Source organism: Apteryx rowi, unplaced genomic scaffold (genome assembly GCF_003343035.1).
Source record: "Apteryx rowi isolate R43461 unplaced genomic scaffold, aptRow1 scaffold_47, whole genome shotgun sequence".
Taxonomy (NCBI): domain Eukaryota; kingdom Metazoa; phylum Chordata; class Aves; order Apterygiformes; family Apterygidae; genus Apteryx; species Apteryx rowi.
This window is the reverse complement of record NW_020450727.1, coordinates 615,324-640,199: the sequence shown is the minus strand read 5'-3', so window position 1 is coordinate 640,199 and position 24,876 is coordinate 615,324. Positions and strand designations below refer to the sequence as shown.

General features: G+C 39.0%; 1 protein-coding gene across 2 annotated transcripts in view; it reads left to right on the top strand.

The window, feature by feature from the left end:
* Positions 1-14,348, top strand: part of TANK (TRAF family member associated NFKB activator) — a 29,029-nt gene extending 14,681 nt beyond the window's left edge. Inside the window, exons 6-10 of one of the 2 annotated variants that reach the window (XM_026078049.1) lie at positions 2,440-2,619; positions 3,943-4,019; positions 6,176-6,294; positions 7,946-8,529; positions 12,815-14,348. In XM_026078049.1, the coding sequence (XP_025933834.1) occupies positions 2,440-2,619; positions 3,943-4,019; positions 6,176-6,294; positions 7,946-8,529; positions 12,815-12,982 (1,128 nt within the window). In that variant the 3' untranslated portion in view covers positions 12,983-14,348. The remainder of the gene's footprint in view (positions 1-2,439; positions 2,620-3,942; positions 4,020-6,175; positions 6,295-7,945; positions 8,530-12,814) is intronic. The other variant, XM_026078050.1, reaches the window with a different exon arrangement.
* The last annotated feature ends 10,528 nt before the right edge of the window (positions 14,349-24,876 follow it).

Below are 24,876 nucleotides of genomic sequence, written 5' to 3'. Positions count from 1 at the left end.
TCCTGGGTATTTGGATTGCCAAGCATGCCATTTGCAAAAGAAAATACAGGAAAAGCTGTGCCCCATAAGCTTTTTAAATGAGACATGGAATTTGACCATGGTATGTTAAGGAACCGTAGGACTGGATGATGGCTCTGTGGTGGCTTGGGGGCTGTGAACTCATGCCTTAAAATATTACTGCCTTCCCATTCCTGGAATGGCAAAGAGCAGTTCCCCGTACCTATATCAGCACTCCCTGATAACCATTTTTGTTTCACTCTGCATGACCTAGGAGGAGGAATAGGAGCGTAGCCCTATTCATATTTAACTATAGCTCGATGCATAAACTGAAGCAGTCATGAACTTAAGGGTTGCTGCATGCTTTTATGTTTCTTTTGTTCATGAAACAACACTGAAGCCTACTGTGTAGCTGCTATGATTTTATTATTATTCTCATGCCACGTGGCGTTTTTCAGACCTTCTTTGTAGTCTTTAAAGAACATGGAAAAGGTAAATAGTTATAAAATTATTTCCAGCCTCTGGCCATGCTATAACTTTCTTCAAAGTTTTTTCAGATCTTTTAAGAATACTTTTATCCATGCCTCTATGTCCTCTTAACCTAAATTGTTATTTTCTTCCCACATCATTAGATATGTTTTTCTCATTCCCTTATCATCATCAGCTATTTCTTTGACTTGCTCTGAACTTTCTGTACCTCCCAGTACTGTGATTCTTCCTCACACTCTTGTTGTCCCCTTTGAGAAAATCAAATTTAGCTGCTGTAGCATCAGTTACAGAAGTTGACAAATGTGTTCTTTAGCCTAAAAACTGCAGATGTCTTGTTCTTTTCAAAACTATATCCAAAAATCTTTCTCTTTTTTTTCCTCTTCTGCTGCATTTTTTTTCTTCATCCACTTCCCTGTACTCTTATCTACTGTGACACAGTATACAGATTCTGTGCTGGAACAGGATAGGAAGTGTTTCATTGCCTGTCCTAGGAACACACGTATGTTCCCCACAACACCTGCCAGCAGCGCAAAGCATGGAAGAAAGGTCCTCCAGCCTAATGAGTAAATGAATTAAGAAGTTATCAACAGCTAAAGCAGAAAGGAACAGCTTTAGATGCCTTGCCAGTTCAAAGGTGGTTGGGATATATAAGATCTGTAGCAATGGTGAGGGGAGTTTTGCTGAGATAGAAACATCCCATTTTCAGAGAAAGTTTTGAGAAGCCTCTAAAAACAGGCTTATTCTGGATCCCTGAGATCCCACCCAAGTCCAGAGTTGCCTTGAAGCTCTTACCCTAAGTTGACTATTTAAAGTAATAATTGAAATTGAAGAAAAAACAATTCCATCAAACCTTATTTCTGAGTTTGTTTATCCAGCTAATATAACTTCTCAGTGCTAAACTGTTGTGTCAGCTACACATAAATATATGCTTAACCACTTGGTGTCTCTGTAGGTGGCTCTGGACTCATCCCTACATGGCTGCCATTGAGATATTTGGATATCTCAATGATAATATCTTGCATAATTTAAAGTAGCCCCTACCTACCTACTCCCCAAGTGCACCACCTCACCCACTTTAAATCCCATTTGTAAATAAAACAAGTGCTTTTCTTCAAAAAGCATTCCTTTGCTTGTTCTTTCATCTTCACTTTGCCCTATCTATCTTCAGACTATCTTACTGCATTTCACTTATGTTTCTTCTTGCAGAGTAAACCCTTTGGGCTTACTTCTCTTGCAGAGAAGCTTCAGGCCACTCTCTCACATTCAGAACAGTTCAGTATCTGTGTTGTAAGAGATTCCATGAATTGACAATTTTAAGGTTTCATAGCTGCAGTTTTGTACCATAGGTTGTTTCTTGAAAATTATCCAGACTATCTGTGTGCATATTAAAAAAATTTGTTCTGTATATGCTTCTTCATTCCACCAAAAAGCCCACATATATAAAAAATCCACAAATATTACCAGATGGATAGTTAAAGTGGGGTCAGCCACTGCTTTTTATTTCATAAACCTTTATAGCATTGCAAATATTCTTGGGTCTGCTCCAAAATTAAGGTAGCTGCAGAATATCACTTTCTTTAAACTGTTTTAGATTCATTGAAATTAATAAAATATTATCATATATACTATACAAACAATTTTTTATACATGAAATGTTAATGTATATGCTACACTAAGTGAATCAAGAGTCTTCTTTATTTTTTATAAACACTAATATGACTTTCCTAAATTCAGAACATACAGTTGTTCTAAGTAAACATCTATGATCAGACACATAAATATGTAGCAGTAGAAGGTCTTTACTACCAGTTCAAAATTAATAATGTAGTAAATAAGATTGGCCCTTACTTATGTTGCAAAGGCTTAATTTAGCCTATTCCAGACTGCTGAATAGTGATCTTCCCCAGCCTCAATTATATTAATTATACTAGTATTTCTAAAATTATTTTTTAGGAACAGTTAGAAAATGAGAGCATTAAGATGAAGCAAATTGAGGACAAAAACAATCAAAAGGAAAGGAAGCTTATATCTATTATTTCCAACCAAGAAGATAAAATTAGAACTCTGAAAATCAAATTGAAAGAATTAAATGAAGCACAGAAGGGTATACAGATGCCAATATATAAAATGGAGGTAAGATAAGAAAACAAATGGAGGTAAAATGAAAAACCAAAGTTTTGTAATTTTTTTTCAAATATGTTTACACTAATTAATCTGATAAACAGATTTTAAATTTTAGCACTATGAAGTTATCAGGAAATTGTTTAAGGATATAAAGCATAGAGGGAACACTGAACTATTAAGTACATATTGGTTGGTTTGTGTGTTAATTATTTTTATGTTATGTCATCATAATGTTAAATAGTATTTGTGAAAACTCCAGATCAGCATTTCAGTTTTACAATTTTTAATCTGGAGTTTTCACCAACATTAAGTTGATTTTTTCCCTTTCCCTTGTATCCCATACTACTTCTGTCACAGAAGAGCATCCAGAGTGAACTGTACTTGTGGGGTAGCTATAGTGCAGTCACAGGTGTGAATGTAATCATGTAAACCTACTTCAGCTAGCTAAATCAAAGTGAATTTAGGTAAGAGTATGAACATAGCAACACATAACTTGTAGCTATCAGACTTCCCAAGCATTTGCTTAACTTCTTGCGGCAGGCATTTGTAACCCATATTGCTGGTATATGTTCATCAGTAGCAGCAGTAGAAATTTTAAAGCAGCTCAAATGTGTATCTACAGGAGCCACAATCCCACTTTACTGCAAGGTAGATAAACTGTAGGCTATAGGTCTGTGATTATAAACAATGTATCATTGAAATCAGCTATTTTGACAGAAATATGATCAGGTTCTGAGTCTGATTTGGAGCATGTGTGACCTACCAGGTTATCTGGTAATGTAAATCTAATGGAATTGCAACTTAATGACTGCTTATAGTAAAAACGTCACTTTTTTTAATACCTAGCATTGCCTTAAAACATATGTAATACTAATGTAAACCACAAGGTGGTAGTCAAAGTTAATAACTTCTTTAAAAACATAATAGAACTCCTGACACATTAGCTTTTGATATGTTTGTTGAAAATGTTAGTGGATAAGTTGATTTTTGTAAGAACTAAAATAGCTGAATATCTCAGTAACAAGCTTATACACAATTACACATAATCTGAATTGCACACAATTAAAACAGAATTATAGTGAAGTAATATTCTTAGGACCAATTTCCCTTTCTTTCAAAGAAGAGCAGGGAATGCTACACTACGTGTGCTAAGTTAAACTAAAAAGAAGGCATTTCAGTCAAACAGCATAAAACAGCTTTTGTCATTTTGTGAATGTTTTGAGAGCTTCTAGGATTAGCTGAAGGATACTATGACATTTGTGATTCATATTAGAGTGAAGAGCAAAATGAATATGCTAACATGTGATCCATACTTTCATGTTTTGCTTTAAGGTGAAAAGTAAGAAAGTTGTTCCAGATAAGCATGAGTTATCTCTAGGGATCTCTGGTATTTCACCTGTGTCTGAAAGGTAAATATTTTTGCAGCATTTTTGCAGTTTTCTTTTAATCATCTTTTTTGCTACAAAATAGCTGTTTCCCCCTTCTTTACATAGTAACTTAAAAAAAAGGGGGGGGGAGGGTCAAAGGGTAGTGTGGGGAAGGAGATAAAGCCAGTGAGCATATGAAACCATAGCTGGGGCTTTGCAACTATGTAGGGATAAGCAGGGGGGACAAAAAATAGCCACTTGGTTCAGCAGGGGTTTAAACTGTATGGGAAACAGCAGTGGATTTTAATGCTGATTTGGGGGTAAGCAACCCAAATGAATTAACTGATGGCAGCACAACAGAGGTGCCTGTTGTGTTGCCAGGGATATTATGATGGTCAGCAAGAAGAAATAATTCTTGACCTGATCCATCCAAATGGGAAAGTTTGGATCCAGTTTTTTTCTGTAAGCTGAAGTTTCCCATCCCTTGCTATGACCAAGGGACCAAAAGCATTTCTTAAGCAAGTATTTCCCCCTTCTGCCTGTGTTTTGGGAAAAGCATTGACCAAAGTCTTCAGTTTGCATTTTTCATGGGATAGGTAGTAATACCGCTTCTAACAACCTTTGCTGAGGTCAAGCAGAAGATTCTCAAAGGTGAGGCTGGGAGAGTATTAGGGAAAAGTATCACACATTCTTGCTGTTTTTATACTCTTGCCTAGGCACCTGCTTTTGGCCACTCTCAGACATGGGATAAATGAACTAGATGAATCTTTAGTCTGACTCACTAAGACTATATGATGACAAAAAGGAGTGGAAATAAGACTGTGATAAAGACTGTTTTGTCTTTGCTGATTTATATCTAAAGAAGAATGAAAAACCTTTACCTGTCTTCTGTCTCCCTCCTCTCAAATAACTCACTTACTTTACTCTTTTCTTGGAAGGAGGTATGTGACTGGGAAAACTAGTAAGATTATGCTATCACAAATGTCTAGCAAATGAAGGTCGATTGATCTAATCATACGTATATTTTAAAGCTATGATTAGAAATTTGTAGTATGGCCTTTTTTTTTAATTTCTCATTCATTGAAATGCCTGAAAAATGATCAGAACACAAGTGTTAACAGTAGCAACTTTAACTCTTTCTGTAGATGTTTCTTTTTTGAAATGAGATATAGATTTGTGATATAGATTTGTGTCTTTAAAAAGAGAAGCTCAGCAGAAGTAGGAACACAACTCATGACACTCCTGATTGCTATATGAATAAGCAGTAAAAAGGAAAACGACTCATTGGATTAAAGAAAAATCTCTTTTGAGCTACTTTGATACAAAGATGCAAAGGAGAACACAAATCCAGTTTGTCCACAACTTAACTTTTTCATCCTTAAATAAAGTTCATTTTATGAAATACAAAAAAAAATGTGCTTAGAAATATAGATTACTCAGTAAGTTTATCAAAATTTCACAATGAAGTTTTATGGTTGAATCAATAAACTGAATAATATAATCTGTAGTGCCTTCGGGCAAGCAAAACTCACACTTGCATGAATAGCTATCTTTACCATTCTTAGTGCATATAACTAAGTATTTCATGGAGACATGATACTATATAGAAGATTATAATAAAAAGACCCCCCAAAATAAAAGGAAGAGGCATATGATGCTGTATAAAGCAGAGAAGCAATGAGTTCTCCAGCCTCTCTCCAAAATGTCGGGTAGACCAAAGAAGGAAGGAGCAGTGACAGATGCCTAGGGTGTTCCTTTTCCTGCAAAGTCTGAAGTCCACAGAAAAAAAAGGAAAACAATTAATGTTCACAGCAGCACCATCTTATTTTCCCTAGAATGAGATGGAAGCAGTATCTCATGAGAGATAAGCTGTTCCACTAGTACTAGAGGGAACTGAGAGAAATGTAAAGGCTGGATGTTCTTTCAGTCCTTGCAGTGAGAGCCCGAAGCTTGCATGTTTGTGTCTATGATATGACTAAGCAACTCTTTGACTATGTTTTTTTCCCTTTTCTCCTTGCTTTTACTAAGGAGAACAAAAATGTATATACATATGTTGAGGAAAGACATATCCAAGAAATGTAGCTTACACTATTGTTTTTCTCTGGTTTGTGGGTGTGACTATAAAATTGAAGGCCATGAAGAGCTGAACTGGTTGACGCTTTAATTTACAATGTTAATTTACAATTTTGCTCTTCCAGGGAGAATCTGGAGACTATTTTCCRGGAGATGAAAGAAGAATGTCATCGAATATGTATGCTAGCCAGAGAACAAACAGACCAACTGAGTAAATTTAAGATAAAGCGAGAACCTGAAACTGGTAATATCTTACTTAAGCTCTTATTGTGATTCAACTGTTTGAAAGCTTTGCTTTATATTTGAAAATACTGTAAATTACACATACATAGAAGTACTTCTACTGTTTACCATCTGCCTTTTTCAAGTCTGTTCACATGGTGCTCAGTATTTTACCAAGAAAACGCACCGCCAGTTTTGGCATTCTATGACGAATGCTCCAAATCACATGCTGTAAAAGACAGTCGTCACATCAATGGCTCTCATAATTGTTTTGTCCCTTGGAGTGAGAGGCAGGCACTTACTACATGTGATATCCCATCATGTTGTGAGAGTGACAACACTTACTTACTTTTAATTTAACTGTCAGTTCAAAACATGTCTGTTACGAGTGTCTCTAGCCCCATATTTGTTAGAAGAAAACTGCTGGACTGGGGAGAGTCAGAGGACTTATTTTGTAGACTTCCTTGTGCAGATTTGTAAATACGGTTTTGTTATATGGGACAAGAGCCTAATCCAACACTTCTGAAAAGACAGGAAAGACTTGATTTTTGTGGCAACTGGAAGAGGTCCTGAAGGTCCATTTCAGCTAATGCTTACATTGAATATGATGTTCAATAATGTATAATGGCTACTATGGCCATTCCCACCAGCTTTTCTTGACAGTAGGCTCAGGATCTAAGAGGTTTCAGAAAACAACTGCCAAACTTAACATGGTTGAAGCAAAAGGCACTGATTCCAGCACTTGCCCCTAATTTAAGTTATGCCATTACTCAAGTTTTTTTAATGTGAACTGAGAATGTGTAACCTGTGGCTTCAAATGGTTATGGCTGAACTGTATTGTTATATTCTGAATGAACACCACAAAACTTTGTGATTTGGGGAGGTGGGGTGTTTCAGGGGGCCTTGGCAACTTATTCCAGACTGGACTTGTTTTTCATTAAATACATGCCTAACTCAGCTATGTGAAAAGCTGTGTGTGATATAAATTTAATCTGTTTGATTTCTGTTACTTATATGGCCCACATTACTACAATATCTGAGTGATGTCAGGAGGCCTTTGTACGATAAAGGCACACTAAAGTTATTCCCTCACCTGATTAGGAGTAATTGTGTATTATCTTTGTTACTAAAGTGCCTTAAGTGTATGGGGAATTCTCAAAACACAGGGAAAATATGGTCCCTCCTCTGAATAGTTATACAGTTGAAATGTTTATCTAATTTAGAAATCAATGGGAGTTCAGCACCTGAATACCTTCTAAAATCTTGCTTATGGTGCCTAGCATGTTGTTGGCACTGTATGAAATAGTTTTGGTTCCAGCTTCTATTTCTGCCAGAACACTTCAGTAAATATATGCAAGTATGTGTTAAGAGTATGGGACAACATAAGTTTCAATAAAATGGAAATGTTTATAGCCATAAAGCAAAGAGAAATAGAATTATTAGAATGGAATGATTTACTTTTATTTCTGTTCTGATAATTTTTGTGTCGGAGCTAATGTCTGTGAAAGAGAAATGTGCCTCAAACTGACTTCAAAGAGAAAAAATAAAGGTTAAAAGGCCAAGAAGGAAAATCGAAAGCCTCTCAGGAAAAATACTCCAACGCCACACCCTATGCACCTTAATAATTATTTTCAGATGGATAGTTTAATGTTTTCTTCTTTCTTTCTTTGCAGAAATACAGTTTTCCATGCCTATACAGTGTACTGATAAAACTGATGAACAAGCAGAAGAGCTTTTTAAACCTCGGGTTATAAAGGATATAAATAGAGGTGCATCATGCATCACATCTATCACACCAAGAGGAGTGGGCCAAGATGAGGACAACAACTCTGTAGAATCACTTTCTAAATTTAATGTCAAGTTTCCACCTACAGACAATGACTCTGCTTTCTTGCAGAGCACTCAGGATAAACCAACAGTTCCTTGTACTGGTATAGCTGAAAACATGCTTCAAGATCATCATTTTAACCTGGAGCACAGAGACCATGCTGTTAACCTCAGTAAATTGGAATCTAACTCATTTGAAGCTCATGGAGTTGATCTCATGACCTCAGCTTTACAAAACTTAACTACTGTTGACAAAACAAACCCCCCAAATCATGCAAACATGCCCATAGAAAATACCCGTGACAAAACATGTTTAAAAACAACAGACACTGGTCTCACATTTGTACCTAAGCACACAAACCCGGCTGTACCTGAAGTAATTTTTTCTTCCTTAGAAGCTGCTGGGACAACCATCAGAGGTCCTCATCAGGTATCTTTCTATTTATACTGTACATTCAAAAAAGGTAACGATTCCGACAACTGCTTTGCAAAGTCTTTGAGACAAGATTAATATATTCTGTGAGGTATCTCACTTGCCCATTTTTCAAGAGCGTATGTTACAGCAGTTTTCCCTAATACTGAAGTGTGTGTACAAGGCACTTCTCCAGTGAAATAGGGCAGGAATTTAAGCAGATGTAAGCACTGCATATGCTGGCGCAAGTTTCAGGCCATGTACATAGTAGATATTAATTGCTCCTGTATCTGTTTCAAAGCTGTCATTAATACCCTAAACTATCCCCTAGACTGCCTTCTTTCTACCCTTGATCTCAGATAAATAGGGCATATAGTTGTTTTAGTTGTTTAATGTACAGCAGAGAATATGATAAATAGACTAAAAAAATAGATAAATACTTCACTGTGGAAAAAAATGATCTGGTCTTCATCTAGATCTGAGGTATAAGCAGCACCCCACTCCTTCCCTCTAAGAAAACTTAAAATATGTTATTCATATTAAGCAGTCAAGTAGAAAAGCTTTCTTTTTCTTTTTCTTTTTTTTTACAAATAAATGGGAATACACTAAAATACTGAGCTTATGTTTATGTAGGTACTTCAAGTGTGAATTTCAGTCATATCTATTTGAAGTCCATGGGAGCTTCTAAAAGCAAGGTCTGATTGCTGGCCACTCAGAAAAGCTTTTAAGCAGGTTCTCACAGTCACATCTCTGAATATTTTGCTGATTTTGCCCCACATCCACTCTCACCTGAAATTACTGGCAAAATTATTGTGGACCTTTATAGACTCATATTTTTTTTATATTTTTGTGGCTTTTCTCACTCCTGGTGAGAGGAAAGTTTTTTCAAGAGTAAAGCAAACAGTGATATTTAGGAATTCTGGATTTGGAGGATTTTTACTATTTGCATTGATGTGGTTTTGTGTTCTTTGCCAATGATAAGGTACATGCAGCAAAAGAGCTTTATCTCTCAATTTTCCTCTGCTAAAACCTACCCAGTCTAGTTTAATTTTCTACTGTAAACCAGTTTTGGATGGAAAGTTTAACACATGGAAACTTTGCTGTTCTTCATCATTTTATTTTAAACTATAAGGCTGATTTTTCAAAATACATTTTAAATACCTATTTGTAATATAGGAAATCTCAATTCTATACTAACCTAGTAACTGCACTTTTATCATGCTTTGTTTTTCATTGGATCCTCAGTTATAGTTGTGACTGAGTTAAACAAATTAAACCATTTATTTTATTACTGGTAGAATTCCTGTGGAGCTGTGAAGCATTCACTCTATTGCTTGTTACTCTTCCCTTTTTCTCTGTTCTCTCTCCAGCTTGTTCTTTTACTAGTTAGCCTGTGTATTCATTTTTCAATAGATGGCACCCTGCATTGTGTATTACAGCAAGTGAAACAGCTGGTATGCGATTATAAATTGATAGGGGAGTATGCAGCTTAAAAAGTAGAGAGGAACTGCTGTTGAATAGCAATAAGCCTTTAGGTTTGATCGTTAATATTTCTGCAAAATAAGGAAATTAATTTAGGTCCATCATTTAGAATGGAAATTATCTATTTTGTGGAGAAAACGTAATAATGCTAACATTTGGAAAACAAAAAGGCAATGAGAAACTGTTTCAGTATTTATGTCATATCTATATAGCACTGCAGAATATAAAGAACATTGATTAAAATGTTGCATCTTATCCAGAATGTTTGAAACAAGCCAATTCTACTTTAGAAACCATATACATCTGTCTATATATATTTAAACATACTTCACCTTTATTTAACTGCCTTCAAAAGGTTATGGTGCATATTTTTCCTAATGAATAGGATTCAGCTTCGGACTTTTTGCTGACTATTGTGTCAAGGATGGGATTCAAAGATAATATATTATGTAGATTAAAATACTGATATTTTTAAAAAGTTACTTGCATACATGCCCTTTTGACTACATTAACCTTAGGAAAAATGTATGCATAATACTTGTTCTTAGTATTTTTACCACCTTTTTAAGGGATAGTTACACTGCTTATGGTTTCCATCGTCCCTGCCATTGGTGAAGCTCCAAAGGGAGGAATGAGACACCTGATTTTTTTTCCTAGTGTAGATAAAACTTTCAACTATTTACTACATATGTTAACTTATAAAATGGAAAACCCCATAAATGCAATAGATTTGGCAACAGTAAGTTCTTGGAACTGCTCTCAGTTGCTGTAATAAATTTAGCTCTTTCCTTCTTTGTGGATACTAAATGTGAAAACTCAGTACTGTTTCCTTAGGATGTAGTAACTTTTTAAAAAACATGTGACTGAAAAGAGCAGCAGTTTAAAATAAACATGGATATTAGTGGACATATGATTTTACAGACTACCGTTAACTGAGACTTGCATGTATATGCATTTGTTTACTGAGTGTTCACAATTTGAGGGGGTTATTTCTACCAAAAACATTTCATAGGGATGTTTATGATTTTAAAAGTAAGTCACTCATCCATGGATCTTAATCTGAGTATTAACTTTCTTGAAAAGAAGCATTTGCTTAAATACATTCCTAATCAGAAAAACATTTTAAGCACATGCTTAATACTCAAAGGAAGAAATGGAAGTTAAGTGCCTGCTTCAGTGTGTTGCTGGATGAGTACTTTCCCATGTTGTGTTTCTAAGATTAGAAATCTTATTATGTCCTCAGTAGAGTTTTTACAAGAATACTTTAGCTTTTTAAAAATGGTATTTCCTTAYGTGATGTGATATTAAAAAGAAGTTATTCTAAACACATTTCTGTAGGGATATTTAAGCGTGTCAGTGTCTAGATAGATTTAATATGCAATTTACACCAACAACATACAATAAGGAGACTCTCTGAGCTGAAAAAAAGTGGTGTGATTGCACTTAATTACTAATTAGTCAATTTAATTATATGGATTGCTGACCATAATGAAAGACAGTAAATCTGCTACTGCTATTTGATAAGCTAAACACTGTTTAAACATGGAATGGACAGGAAATTGACTCCAAGAAGTTGTAGCTGGTTTAAAAATTAAGGATTAACCACTGTGAAAGCCAGGTTAGTTGTACAGTGAGTTACCATGGGAAGAATAAACAAAAGATTCCAACCATTTGGTCTGGTGCAATTTGAATGAGAGCTGAAAATTAAAACTCTTGGGTAAGTATAGATAGCAAGAAACTTAAAACTTCAAAAGAAACTACTTTCTAAAGTATTCTTTCTTGCCTTTCCATGTGTGATTGAGGCAATAGAGAAGGAAGCGGAGCCAAAAAGACTGTAGGGCTCTCTCCTCTCCTAGGTTCCATCCCCACATGGAGCTGATACCAGCTTGCTGCCATTCTGTCTGCTTTGCAGTCACTGCAGTTTGCAGTTAGTTTTCAGTTTACTCGAAACCTAGTCTTCCAGGCCATGTAACATAATGATGTATTTTGCCCTGCATTGCTAATATTAATGAAACTTACTTTTTAACTTTTCTTTGAAAACTGATAGAAGACATTTTGATTCCTAGTTGATACTGACTTAAAGTATGTCTCACGCTGAAGAGTCTATAACTTTGTTGCCAGGTAAACAGACTTGCTGGCTTTAAACCAACTAGTTCAGGTACCAAGAACAATACAGCTGCAGAAACCAAATATAGTATCATTTACATCATTGCCTGAATGCATGGGTAGATATTCAGGTGGCTTTATTAAGCTGATGCTGTCATAGCAGAGTGAATCCCAAAACTGGGATTATTTCATATACATTTACACTAAAAGGCAGTCAGACTAGACAAGTAACTTAAGCCATATGACATTGCTCTACTTATTTTCTCAGTAAACTGAAAACTAGATATGTACCAGTAAGAATAGAAATAAAGTCTGTTTCATATTAACTTTTACATTAAGCATGTATTTTATTCTAAAGTAAAAATGTGTATTCTTATTTTTGTTAAATGGCTATTATGTACTATGGTTTCTACAGTAAAATATTGAAATAAAATGTTAATAAAAGCCTTAATATTTATCATACTGACATTAGATTTTGTTCACAGCAGTATTTATCAAGAATAGTTACTAGAGTATTTTAAATGTTTGCAAGGATAGTATGTTTATGGAACTTAAAAAAAAAATCAAAGTCCTATCTTGCTTTTCTTAAATGAGAACTTTCTAGTTATGTCTCTGGTCAGGTACATATAAAGTACACCTAGTTTAAATAGGCAGGGTTTTTTTATAAATGTATTCATTGTAAACCACAGCAGTAATCATTTTCTGTTTCTTTTAGCTTGTTTGGCAGCCTCAAGACAATGTTTTGCTGGCACAAGCCTATACAGACTCTGAACTGAATCAGTGTGGAATATGTGAATTCTGTCGAGAAGTTTTCCCACCATCTATAACATCTAAGGAAGATTTTCTTCGGCATCTGAATTCCCACTTTAAAGTACAGTCTTAATGTATGAGATTTGAATGGATCACTGTTTTTGCATACATTTGATTTTTTATTCAATAGATATGCTAAGAATTTAAGAATTAAGACTTTTTATAACAAGAACTCATGACTGAAATTGTCTGTCAGATAAGCACATTTTAAATTGTCATCTGACAAGGTAAAATGAAACCATAAGTCACTCAGTACTGTAATTCACATTAATGCTTGTCATGCTTCAATATTACCTTTGAGAATGATGTTACACACTGGTTTTGGTTTTGGTTTGGGGTTTTTTTTTTGCAATTAATGATTGCCTGAATAACCCCAAAGTCATGATTATATGCATGAATACAGATTTGCAAGATCGAGACCTTAATCTGGGAAGACTGGTGTAACGCTAGGATTTTTTCTCAGTAGCTACTGACTGATTCTGTTCTTGAAGTAAACAGGGAGGGGAAGTAGAGTCTCATTTTGAATTTCTGTTATAAAATTGCCAAATTTAATTTACAATAGTGAACCTCTTAAATCAGATTCTCGTAAAGTCAGCGAAGTTCCTGAATGCCAGGTGTGCCAAAATTAGGATAGGCTTGTTCATTGGTAATAAAAATGACTTTCCCAGATGAACTGTTTACTAGGGAGATTAATCAAACACAGCACATAAATAACCCTTTTGCTAAAATGTAATGGTAGCAATTTTATGTACATCTGATAAATATTGTTAAGAGATAACAACTTTGTTAATGTACCCTTCAAGCATATACTACTCTAGCATATATTTTCACGGAAAAGGATATATCAGTATCAAGGATGAAGTGAGAAAAGTGTTCCCTAAAACCAGGAGTATCAAAGATTATTTCCCTTTCTTTCTTGTTTGTTATGAGGTATTGTTCAAATCTCTTATGGCCTAGAGGGGAAAGGGGAAAAAACTATTCACCAAATCTAGGTGACATCATTTTTAACTTGCAAATATGCCTAGTAGCTTTCTCAGTGCAATTTAAAATCATGTTTAGTTGAAACATTGCATTCTGATAAAGTTGCACATATTATGGATTTATTGGGTACAAATTTTAAAAGTGGGGTTTTTCTACTAAGCAATTTAAATTAATGATAAAGGGTGACTTGGACCTTTTTGCATTTGAACTGAGTATAGTTTTCAGTCCAGATATTTGACAGTTAGCATTAATATTTTTATAGCAATAAAGCACAACACTTTTTCTTTTTAAAGATTTGTTTGCAGGTGACCTGTTTCTGGAGCAATTTACACCTGCATAATTTTTAGAAATAGATTTTTCTGCATTTACTCTGTTTTAAACCTCTTATGTTTGTGACTGGCTGTCAACAGAGTGTACTGTAATAAACCGCAGTATACAGTGCATGTCTGCTGCCTGACCTGGAGAAAGAGTTTGTTACTATTAACAGCTCGAACCCTGCCAGTACTCAGCACCGAGGAGGACGCGCTCGCGCTGGACTCGCAGCGCGGCGAGTGAAGTTCCTCCCCAGAAAGCAAGGCTGGGGGTGGTTCCTGGGAGAGGCAGAAGTTCCAGGATTGGGAGGAGAGAAGGGAATTCGCACATATCCTGCCAGCCSGACACGAAACCGACTTATCCTCTCAGCCGTGAAATTCGAGCCCAGGAGCTCACGTTATTAAGAGCCGAACAAACCGCGAATCACCTTTAAGGAGAAAAGTGTCCCCCCCGCCCCGCCCGGCGCTCGCGGTTGCTGCGGGAGCGCCTGCGCTGGCGCGGAAGGGAGCCCGCGCCGGGCCGCGGCTCCGCGCTGCAGGGCCAGCGCGGGCGCCCGCTCTGCTGCGGCCTCCCCGGCAGCCGGGGCAGAGCGGGGAAGGGGAGCGGGGGGGGACGTGGACAAATCCTCGGCGACCAGCAGAACCAATCCATGTCCTACTAAGAGCGTTCCTGCCTGGGGCGACGTTTTAGGAATCTGTTTAATTCTGCGTGTTTAAAACTGTTCCTGCCTGAGGGCGTCCAGATAGGCTCCCCGATGAGACCACAGAGAGGGGCGCCAGTCTAGTTTTAAAAAAAAAAAAAAAAAAATCTCACGCTAAGCAGTTGTGAGCGACTTGAAGTGGGAGGTGAGTGCGGTCCCTGAGTGGGCCCCGCTCTCGTACAGCTTTCCTGGAGGAGGCTGCTGCTGCCAGCAGGGACATCTGCTTTATTACACTCACCAGAGGAGGTTCAGTATTCCTCCCCTCCTCTCCCCCTTCCACACAAGCTCAACTCAGCAGAGGAGGTTGAGTCCAAATGGGAAGTGGGATTTCATTTAAAAAAAAAAAATCTGGAGGGAGGAAGTAGAACTGGAGAGGAAAGAAAGAGTAGCGGGCTCCTGCCAAGGTGTTCTACCGCGTTCCTCCCTCTCCTCCCTCTTTCAGGGCTGGCAGAGTCCCTTCGAGGGTAATCTCAGGGCTGAAGCTGCTTTCCAGGCAGCTATGGGTTCCCTTGCCATGCCTCCCCGCGGCATGAGACCCCCACATTTATAGCCAGTATTCACGGGAACTCTAGCTCTGACTTGAAGGCAAGGAGGCAAACCGCTTCCCTTCCTCTTCGGGAGGTTTCTGCGGGGCATGGCGGGGCGCCGGGCTGCCGCAGCCTGGTGCAGGGGCTCGGTGCCGGCGGCCGGGCACAACACATGTAGCTCCTCTGTCTCCGGCTACCTCGACAGCTGCTCGTACCTCCAGTAATTAGACTGTCAGTGCTCGTTAGAGGAGAGGAAAACGCTCCTATGACAGATTCCACGAGTCCTCTGTTTTTTAACATCTCACAGAAACCACCAGAGCATTAATTGAGATCTCTTATTTCTCTGGAATCGGGAGAAGATCTCTCTGCCATCTCGTTTATTCCCGTACTCCAGTGGGAGCTCTCTTCCGACTCCCATGAAACACAGTTAATTTACYCTAAGAGGCTCAGGGAAAGTTATCTTCCTTCCACACCTACCCAGGAGGAGGACAGATCTTTCCGGCCATGTGAGCTAAGTTTTAAAATCCCCTCCCCATATTGCTGAATTTAACTAAAAAGAAAACGCGGTGGAAATGCATTCTTTCCTCCATTAACTGAGCGGAGGAGTCGCGCCTCACTCTCATTCCCCATCCGAGATAAGGTTAATTCAGAGGAAGCTCAGGAGAGGCTGTTCCCCCTTACGAACAAAAGCGCTGTAGGATCAAGCCGAGATGCTCCTACCCCCACCCATGGTTCACTCAGCAGATGAGACACAGAGGAGGCGATTTCTTTTCCTCCCTACCGTACATTCCCCTTTCCCCCGCAATCATACAAGGTTAACTCAACAGAGGAGTCTCAATCCAAATGGCAACTGGGATTACATTAAAAAAAAAAAAAACTGAAGGAAGGGGGAGAAAAAAATCAGAAATAGGGAAAGAAAAGAGAAAAAGCAGCAGGCTGATTACGAGGTGTCAAAACTGCCAGGAGCAAGAAGGTGATAGCAATCAGGGGTGAGAAGAGTGCGCCATTCGTGCGGGGCAGCTAATTATCCGTCTCATTTGAGAAGAGCAGCATTCGAGGCAGCAGCGTTCGCCTGCTGAACGGTGACAGATTGGCGCGGAGGAGAGGGGAGGTGTTAAAACAATGGAGCCGGGCTTGCGAGCGCTGCTGCATGCTAATCAGCCCGGCCTCCTTCCTGCCTTCCCTCCCTCCCTCCCTCCGCCTGCCTGCCTGCCTGCCGCGATCCCTCCTTCTCGCCGGCCGCATGGCATGCCCAACGCAATCAGGCCCCTCTGCATCTGACAGCACCGCTCCCGGCTCAGGGGGCGACCTGCGGCGAGCCCCAGTGGGACCGCGAGGCGGGTTAGGCACCACCCGGGGGGCTCTAGCAGGCTCACGGATAGCAACGGTAGATTTCATCCAGCCTTCGCCCTTGGTGCCCAGGCACCCAGGAGGCCGTTAGCACCTGTCCCCGCAAGGGGCAGAGGCGAGGAGCTCTTCGTCCAAGTCCCGTGGGTTCCTTAAGCAGCAGCCGGGCTCCCTCTCCCCCGCAAGAGAACAGGCGATAGCGGGCAGTGCCGCTTGAGTTCCTAGCAGTGTTGCCTAGTAAGAGACAAGGAATCTAACGCCAAAGCCCCACACCAGGCCCTCAAAGGCGAGGGAAGTGCAGATCTGYGCCAATTACTGATGGACTCCAGGGGCTCCACCGCCCTCTTCTTCTGTGTACAGCGGCTAAAGTCCAGAATGCTGAACAGGTTTTAAGCAAGTTGTACGGCCTCTCTTCCACGGCTGCCTTTTGCCTCTCGGATTGCTTGGCCTTGCAAGTTTGATTCGCCGCACACAGCCGGGTTGCGCCTGGTGAGGGGGCACAGAAGAGCTGGCCTTCCCCGGAGCGGGAAGGCTCCCGCTCGCAAATGGTGCGACAGGACCTGCACCCCTCATCCCACAGTAAAGGCAATTTGAGGCAAAGAGAGGCGAAAAACGCTTTACTCAGGATCATTTTGGCCCCAGCTCCCACAAAGTGCGCACTGCCCGGGCTTCACAAGGCAAACCCCAGAGCTGGAGCGTCAGCAGCCCAGCTCCAGCAAGTGCTCCACACTGCCAGGGAGAAGCAGAGGAATGAGCGTTGGAATGTTTACTCTCCAATATTTCTCAGTTTCCATTCCATCCTGCCCTGAAAGATTTCTGATTACTATACACTTCAAAATAGTATTTATTACAGATTTACATAATCTGTATGTTTTATGTTAAGGGAATAACACATTGATGCTGTACTCTGAAAGGAGTTAATCTAAACTATGGAATGTCTGCTTCAGCAGAGTTCCAACCAAAACACATCCTTGTTTCCTGGCACTGACAAGTAACGCGTGTCCAGCAAGGCACCGTCCAGCCCAGTAGACAGACTGCCAGATGAAGCCATTGCTCGACTCCTGAACCTTCAACGGGCTAAGGAACAGCAGTCAGCAGAATTAAATTACATGCGCTTCTGAGTAACCTCCCGTTTAATTTAACAAGTGTTATTTCAAATAGCATGAGCCTGCTTTACGGCAGAACTCGTGGGGGTAAGCAAACAAAGAAAGGGACTAAACTGTTTTAGGCCTGAGGTAGGCAACATAACAGCTCAGGTTGAATACTATTTAAAATAGATTTCTTGAGTGTATGTATGGGTGGGGGGTAGTAATAGCGTTTAAATTTTGTTATTCTAAGTCTGTCGTTCAGTGTACTTGATGAGATTGTCCATGAGCATACAGATGGTGAGATTTTCGTGCTTCTGTGGCATACTGACATCTCAGGCTGTAAAAATAAATTCCCAGATCGCTGCAATACCTAGGAAGTAGAAAAATCCAGTCCACCTTAATGTTCAACATGGGATTGCTTTACGTTTAAGAGATACTGTAATACTAGATACACAAGTTTGTGTAAATAGAGAATACTGATTTAATGGATATACAATATACAGAAAAAAATAAGATAACCTCTGTGCCCTTTTCCAAGCACTTTTTTTTGTGCTTCCGAATTTAGCGATATGGGGGATGGAGATTANTTTTTTTTTTTTTTTGCTATTATCTACAAAGATTTTGTTAAAATCTTCTACATAAGGATGAAGGGGGAAACTAACAGTTGACTCTCTGATAGGTTAAGTTACTTTTCTGAAAAGATTCTTAGGTTGTTTCTTCATTTCACATAATTTTCCCAATTGTTAAGAAATTATTATATCTATTATGATGATTTATGCTGCAAAGAAAAGACATGTATTGGCATTGAAGAAGAATGCTGAGATATCTTCTTGACTATCATAACCACTTTTTGTCTGCTTAAGAAGGCATAGCGTGGACTGGTCTGTATCTCAGCCTCTTCTGCCTGGAAACCAACTCTGATTTTGCTCATAATAGTTGGGGTAGGGCACCCCTATTGGTTAATGTTTGGCTACAGAATGAATACTCAAGGTGCTAAGATTTATTAAGGTTTCTGAGCTGACCGAATTAACAATTTTAAATAGATATATATAGCAGGGTGATATGGTGAAAATGAGCTAAAAGAAAAACATTTTGCAGAGACAAGTATATACTCTCAAAAAGGTTTAAAATATTCAATTGGTGAAAAAATAACTACTTGTAAAAACGTGTGTATTTTCATTATGCTTAATTTGCCATTCAAACAAGTTTTTCTTAATAAGCTCTATTGTTTCTATCTGTTTTGTGAAATGTAATACGTGTGAGACAGAAAGCAGACTCGGAATGTGAATGAGTCTTGTTTTCTCTTTCTCTCTTTCTTTCTATCGTTTTTTTAAAAAAACAACTTCTTTATTCATAGAGATCTTTAAGTCAAGAAAAGGATTGATGGAAGGAAAGTGGCATGACATTCCTGAGGTCATGATCTGAAAAAATGAAACGTGAAATGCTATCTGCTGGTCTTTTTCCGCATCTTATTTCTGTGCAATATAAAAGTCTCCGTAAGCAAAACACTCTATGGTTAATAGTTATGTTTTCGCTCTCAGCAGTGACACAAGCTTTGTCAGGTTTTCGCTGTTTGCATAGTTCATTAAAATACTTTAATCAATGACTCATTGTTTCAAAAAATCACCACACTATCACCCRAGTAAAAACATCTATATCCTCCCAATCCTGCAGTGTCGAAAAGTATAGTCTCTCAGGGCAAAAGGTTACGGAGCCTTCATAAAGGTTCCCCATCTGTCATCAAGCGCGACATCAAGCCCTCTAGGTGCTGTGAAAATGATTTTCTCCGGAATTCTCCAGCCCAGAGATGCCATCCTCTTAATTACAAGCATTTGAGATCAGGAACACCACTGAATTCCCTGGAGATTCACAGGAGATATGCAAAAATAATCTCTTTTCTTGCTTGCCTGCCAGGGCTTCTGTACCTGCCCACAAGCTGGTCGGCTCATTTGCTAGGTAATGATGGATGAACCAAGGCAGCCTGTACAGCTGTATTGCTACCCCTCCTGACATTACTGATATACTGCCATTGTAAGCATCTTCTTTATAATTGACCGTCAGCAAAGGAGTGACAAGTAATGTTCTGTTTATTTTTGTATCGATTAACTGCCCTTCTCGCCATCACAAGGCTCCTGCACAGGAGTTACTCACATTCACGGGATAACGGAATGAAACAACCCGTTGAGATTGCAGACTGTGAGACTGTCAGAATATCTGCTTACAACAGGTGCCCTGAAAAACCATACAAACTACTTGTAGGGTCAGTATGCACGCAAAGGAATATATGTAGAGGCGGTGTGCGGAGCCGAGCCTTTGTGCGACAAGACCGTGCCTGCACCGCAGAAACTGAACCACCGGTTGGGCGAGAATCCTATCTACAAATGTCCATTAGCACTTTTTCCAGAGGTGACAACCAGGTGAAGGGCCATCCGACCCACCAATTTATCAACAGCAGAGCGTTTGAGATTTTTGTTGGGTTAAAGGGATTGCAGTAGTTGTAGGAGGAGGTACAGAATGTGAAGTGAGCAGAAGAAAAAATATCATTCGAGTCTTACGCAAGCTACCTCCCAGTGCAGAACCAGATCAATGGGACTAGCTGGCTTCAGCGATGCATTTTAAAGCGCACATAGACCTGGTGATGGATACGTCTGGAGAGGCTGTGATAGTGTTGTCAATCCGAGCAGTGTAGACTACATTTTTAATATGTGGAAACATGTACATAACTCTGGACATAAGGGTGGGGGCGTAAAAAAGCCACGTCCAAGCTCAATAGGAGCACTGGAGAGAAACCTCGGGCTCCATGCCATTCGAGATGCGAAAGCCCACGGAGACTCAGCAGCCAAAATCGCATACACTGATTTTTTAATAGAGTTCTCATCCATGTGTCCATTTAACTGCAGTTGATGCAGATCAAATAAGCTTGTTACTTATAGACTCCCAGTTGCCTCAAGTGATACAAGACAGTAACAACAGGAATATTCCTAATTAAAAGGGATTCATCTGATTTTCTTATTCAGGGAGTTTAGTGCCCCTAAGTATTCAAAGAATGATAGAACTCTTCCAGTATAAGCCTGCCAGGTCTAGTCAGCCCTCTGCCCAGGGAATAGGAACAGCAGTTTTTCTTCTACCAATAAAACTTCCTTTAATTCTTGTGTATTATTTCTGAAACTCCRCTCAGCATAATACTCCCTGCATTTTTCTGAAGGTTTTTAATTTTTATGTGTCTATATATATACACATATATTTCAGGCAACATAAAGCTGAGAAGAATATGTAGCTGAAAAGTATTATGAAATATTATACCGGTTAGTCATGGAATAGCTTCCTACAGCTTAGCAAGATTTTAAGAATCGTCATTTTAAATTTTAGTTTGTGTAACGATAATTTGGCATTATAGGTCATGATTGCAATTGAAACTGTTTGATGGCATATGTGTACTAATCTATGAGTATCTCTTCTAAGAAGAGGACAACATGCAGTACACTTCATAAATTCTTTTAAAGTTATTTTGGTTTTACATGCTTTTTTATTATGTATTTATTTAAATGTGTGTGCGCTGCTCCTTCATAGAAATCTTATTGACCTGTGCACAAAAGAGGCCATCTAAGCGATACCTGCATACGGGACCTGATACTGTATTCCTTGTGCACCCAAAGCACAGTGGATAAGCTCAGCCGTGGCGAGCGTGTCTGGGGGATCGACAGGCAAGTGTGGAAAACACCAATACAGATGTTCTTAGCAGAGAGTCTGCAGTCACGCATTCATGCTCACAAACCCATTAAAATCAATGGGCGTAAGTGCAGTAGGCATTTATAAATTAGCCTTGCTGTTTCTATTTCAAACAGCATCCCAGGAATGCCTAGAAGAACCCAACCGGCCCAAACACGCTACAAACACAGAAATAAAAGGCAGTCCCTTCATCTTTTTTCGACCCCACCATACGGTGGAAAATGGATGCAGGACCTGGAACATGATGTGATTCTCAGAACTGTCAAACCTCTTATGGGCTTCAAGGGAATCATATGGCCAACAAATCCAGCTTCTCTTTGATTTTAGCCAGTCTATCAAAGAGAAGAGATTACTAGAATGGCAGAACAGCAATTACCTGGCTCTTTGAGTGAGGGTAACAGGACCACAAGGATGATAAAACTCCCACAGCATTTCAGAAGGTCCATATTTCCCACTGGGCCTAACTGACTTTTCCATTAAAGGGTGAAGAAAACGGCTATTATAAGAAAATGCCGCTGAAGAAAATGTTACTATATAAGAGACTGGTCGTGTCTTTTGATAAAGAGCTTGTAGAAAATAACGCAGAGGGTTGACTTACTGGCTCGTTGTCCTTGAAAACGGTTCCCTCTCTTTTTTGATGTTTTCTTCTAAACATATACCAAGCAAGATTTTTCCCAGACGAAGCTAAGAGGGCATTAGCTTCCTTTTAAACCAAAAGTTAGTTGTGCGTGTGTGTGTATTGGGAAGGGAGGTTTATTTCTCTAAAAAAAAACCCCAAAAATGTGGCTTAGACTCCTTTACTAATGCTGAAGAGACACATTCCTCTCTTCCTTGTCTTCAGAAGAAATGGCAGAAAGTTCGACTCTTACCGCTTTCTCTTCCCCAAATAAATGCCTTGTTACGATTATTTGTGTAGTGTTCTAAAAAAAAAAAAAAAAAAAGGAAGAAAAAGAAAAAAAAGAGCAACAGCATCCAGGTCCGAGCCTGCACAAATAACCATTCAAAAGCTTTTTGAAGAAAAATACTAATCTCAACCTTCATATTTATAGTCGTAGAGCTTCATTAAACTGGGTGAGAAAGCCAGGGTAACTGACTTTCTTAAAGTTTCATTCGGTGGCATTTTCTTAGGTTAACAGTGTTCGCCGCGATGAGCTGCTGTGAGCAATAACGCAGCTCCCATAGGGACTCGTGCCTGAGAGCTGGTGATTAGTTGAGCTGCCATGTCTAGTGTATCAGCGGCTGGGATGTACACTGGACTGACTTTACCGTCTTATTTAAATGTGATGATTTTCTCATTTGTTGCATTGTTTGTATTAATACGAATATCTTGTTATGTTTGTTTTGTCTCCTGGGAGCCAATAAAGCTGTGAAGTTTTTCTTTACACCAAATGCAGCTCTACGGGCGATCAATCAATGGGTAGTTTTTGGATAATCTGCGAGAGTGAGAAATCTAATAAAGCAAGCAACTAAAAAAGGAAAACAAAGTCTATTTTCTGTTAGGTTAGCTACGTCAGGAGTCAGGCTTTCCACCATGCCTTTATAATATATTTAAACAGCTACATTTAACTATCAGGGCAGCACCTCGTTAAATTAACTTGCTGGCATATAAAGGAAAAAGTTTAGACGTCGTGACCTCGGCAGCAATGTGGGTGACTTACTCTTACAATTAAATTTACTTTGACACTTCCATTTCCCCCCACCTCCTCCTCCGCAGTTGTATATCAGAACACACTAAGGAGAAATAGGGACCAATCATGAAGTGAGAGAACAAATATGTGATTTTTTAAAATTACTATTGCTTTGCTATTCTAGATTTAATCTTAAGAAATAGGTAGACAAAGACGAGATAGATAGTTTTTAGGTCGCAACAAGGTCCACAGAAAATCGTGCCTCTTAATTTCAAGGCAGCAGTTCTCTTATCACAACAAAATGAGTTATAAACAGATCAAAATAACAATCTGAATTATCTAGCATTAGTGGCTGAACTGAACAGCCTCAGATTACGTGATGAATTGTTAAATTGCAGTAGCATTGTTTTGGAATTGCTAATTAAAAAATAAGTAAACCCCCATGACTCTGGATATGACAACTGAAAATACCCACAAATTATTTAATAAATGAAGCGTCTAACAACTCTAACACTTCCTGCTCGCCTTGTTAATAAATGTAATTTGAGGTAGATTTAAAAAATCTCCCATCTAAACAGTGAATTCATTACGCGACGTTCAGATCTCCAGATGCCTATGGACTCCTCGGAATTAGGTGTTAAATAGACAAAAGTGAACCAAACTGCCTTTAAAAGCACAGCATGACCATGTAATTCTTYTTCCAGTTTGTGGTAAAAAATGATGAAACTTCTTTCCAAGTAGCTATCACCCAGATTTAGTGTGAAAAGTAGTGTAATTGTAATTCACGCCATCAGGGTCTATCACTGATAGACTATCAGCTGTTCTGTAGTTAGGAAGGCTTTCTTTTCAAATAGGAAAGCTGCCAAGTGCTCTGTGATACCTCCAGCAAGCTTATCGGATGGAAGATCAGAGCCAAAACAGCAGCTGCACACATATGCAAATTGGCAATTAATAGTATAACATTCTGGGGAGGATTTTTTTTTTTTTAAATATGGGAAAGTATAGCGGAGCTACCTTAATATTAACCTTAACAGTGACAGGGAACTTCTTGCCTGAGCGGCCAAAGAATAATTACCCTCTGAAGAGACTTTCACTCTATTACTTTCCTCTTTCACACAAAGATCAAATCTTTGTTGTCCTGCCGAGTTTGTCTACATCATGAAAGTTAACTGTGTGATAAAAAAAAAGGGATATCTTGTAGCTTCGGCTCTCAAGTGCAGGGAATCGTGGCCATCCGAGCCTTTTTTTCCCCCTTGATTTATTTGCTTGAGGTTTTTTGTTTGTTTGTTTTTGGATGCTTATCCTGCTCATAGAAAAGATGCTCCGTGCTATATGAAACTCTTAGGACTGTGCATTTATTATGTACTAATCAACGACAAAATAATTGAAAGGATTAGTTTTATAAATTTCCCCCAGCCCGCTGCAGCAAACCAGCTTGCTTTATTTAGCCCAGCATGTATGAATACAAGACTCCCAATTAATGCAGTTGCTTGCTTTAGTCAGAACATTTCCTTTCAAAGGATCCTCACATGATCCTTTTCTTGTAATAGCAGGCTGGAGCTGGAAAGGCTTTGCAAGGCTACTGCATTTCACACCAGCCTGTCCCCAGCGCTTTCCCCAGTGTCTGTCTCTTCCAGGACGGGCGTGGGGTGATT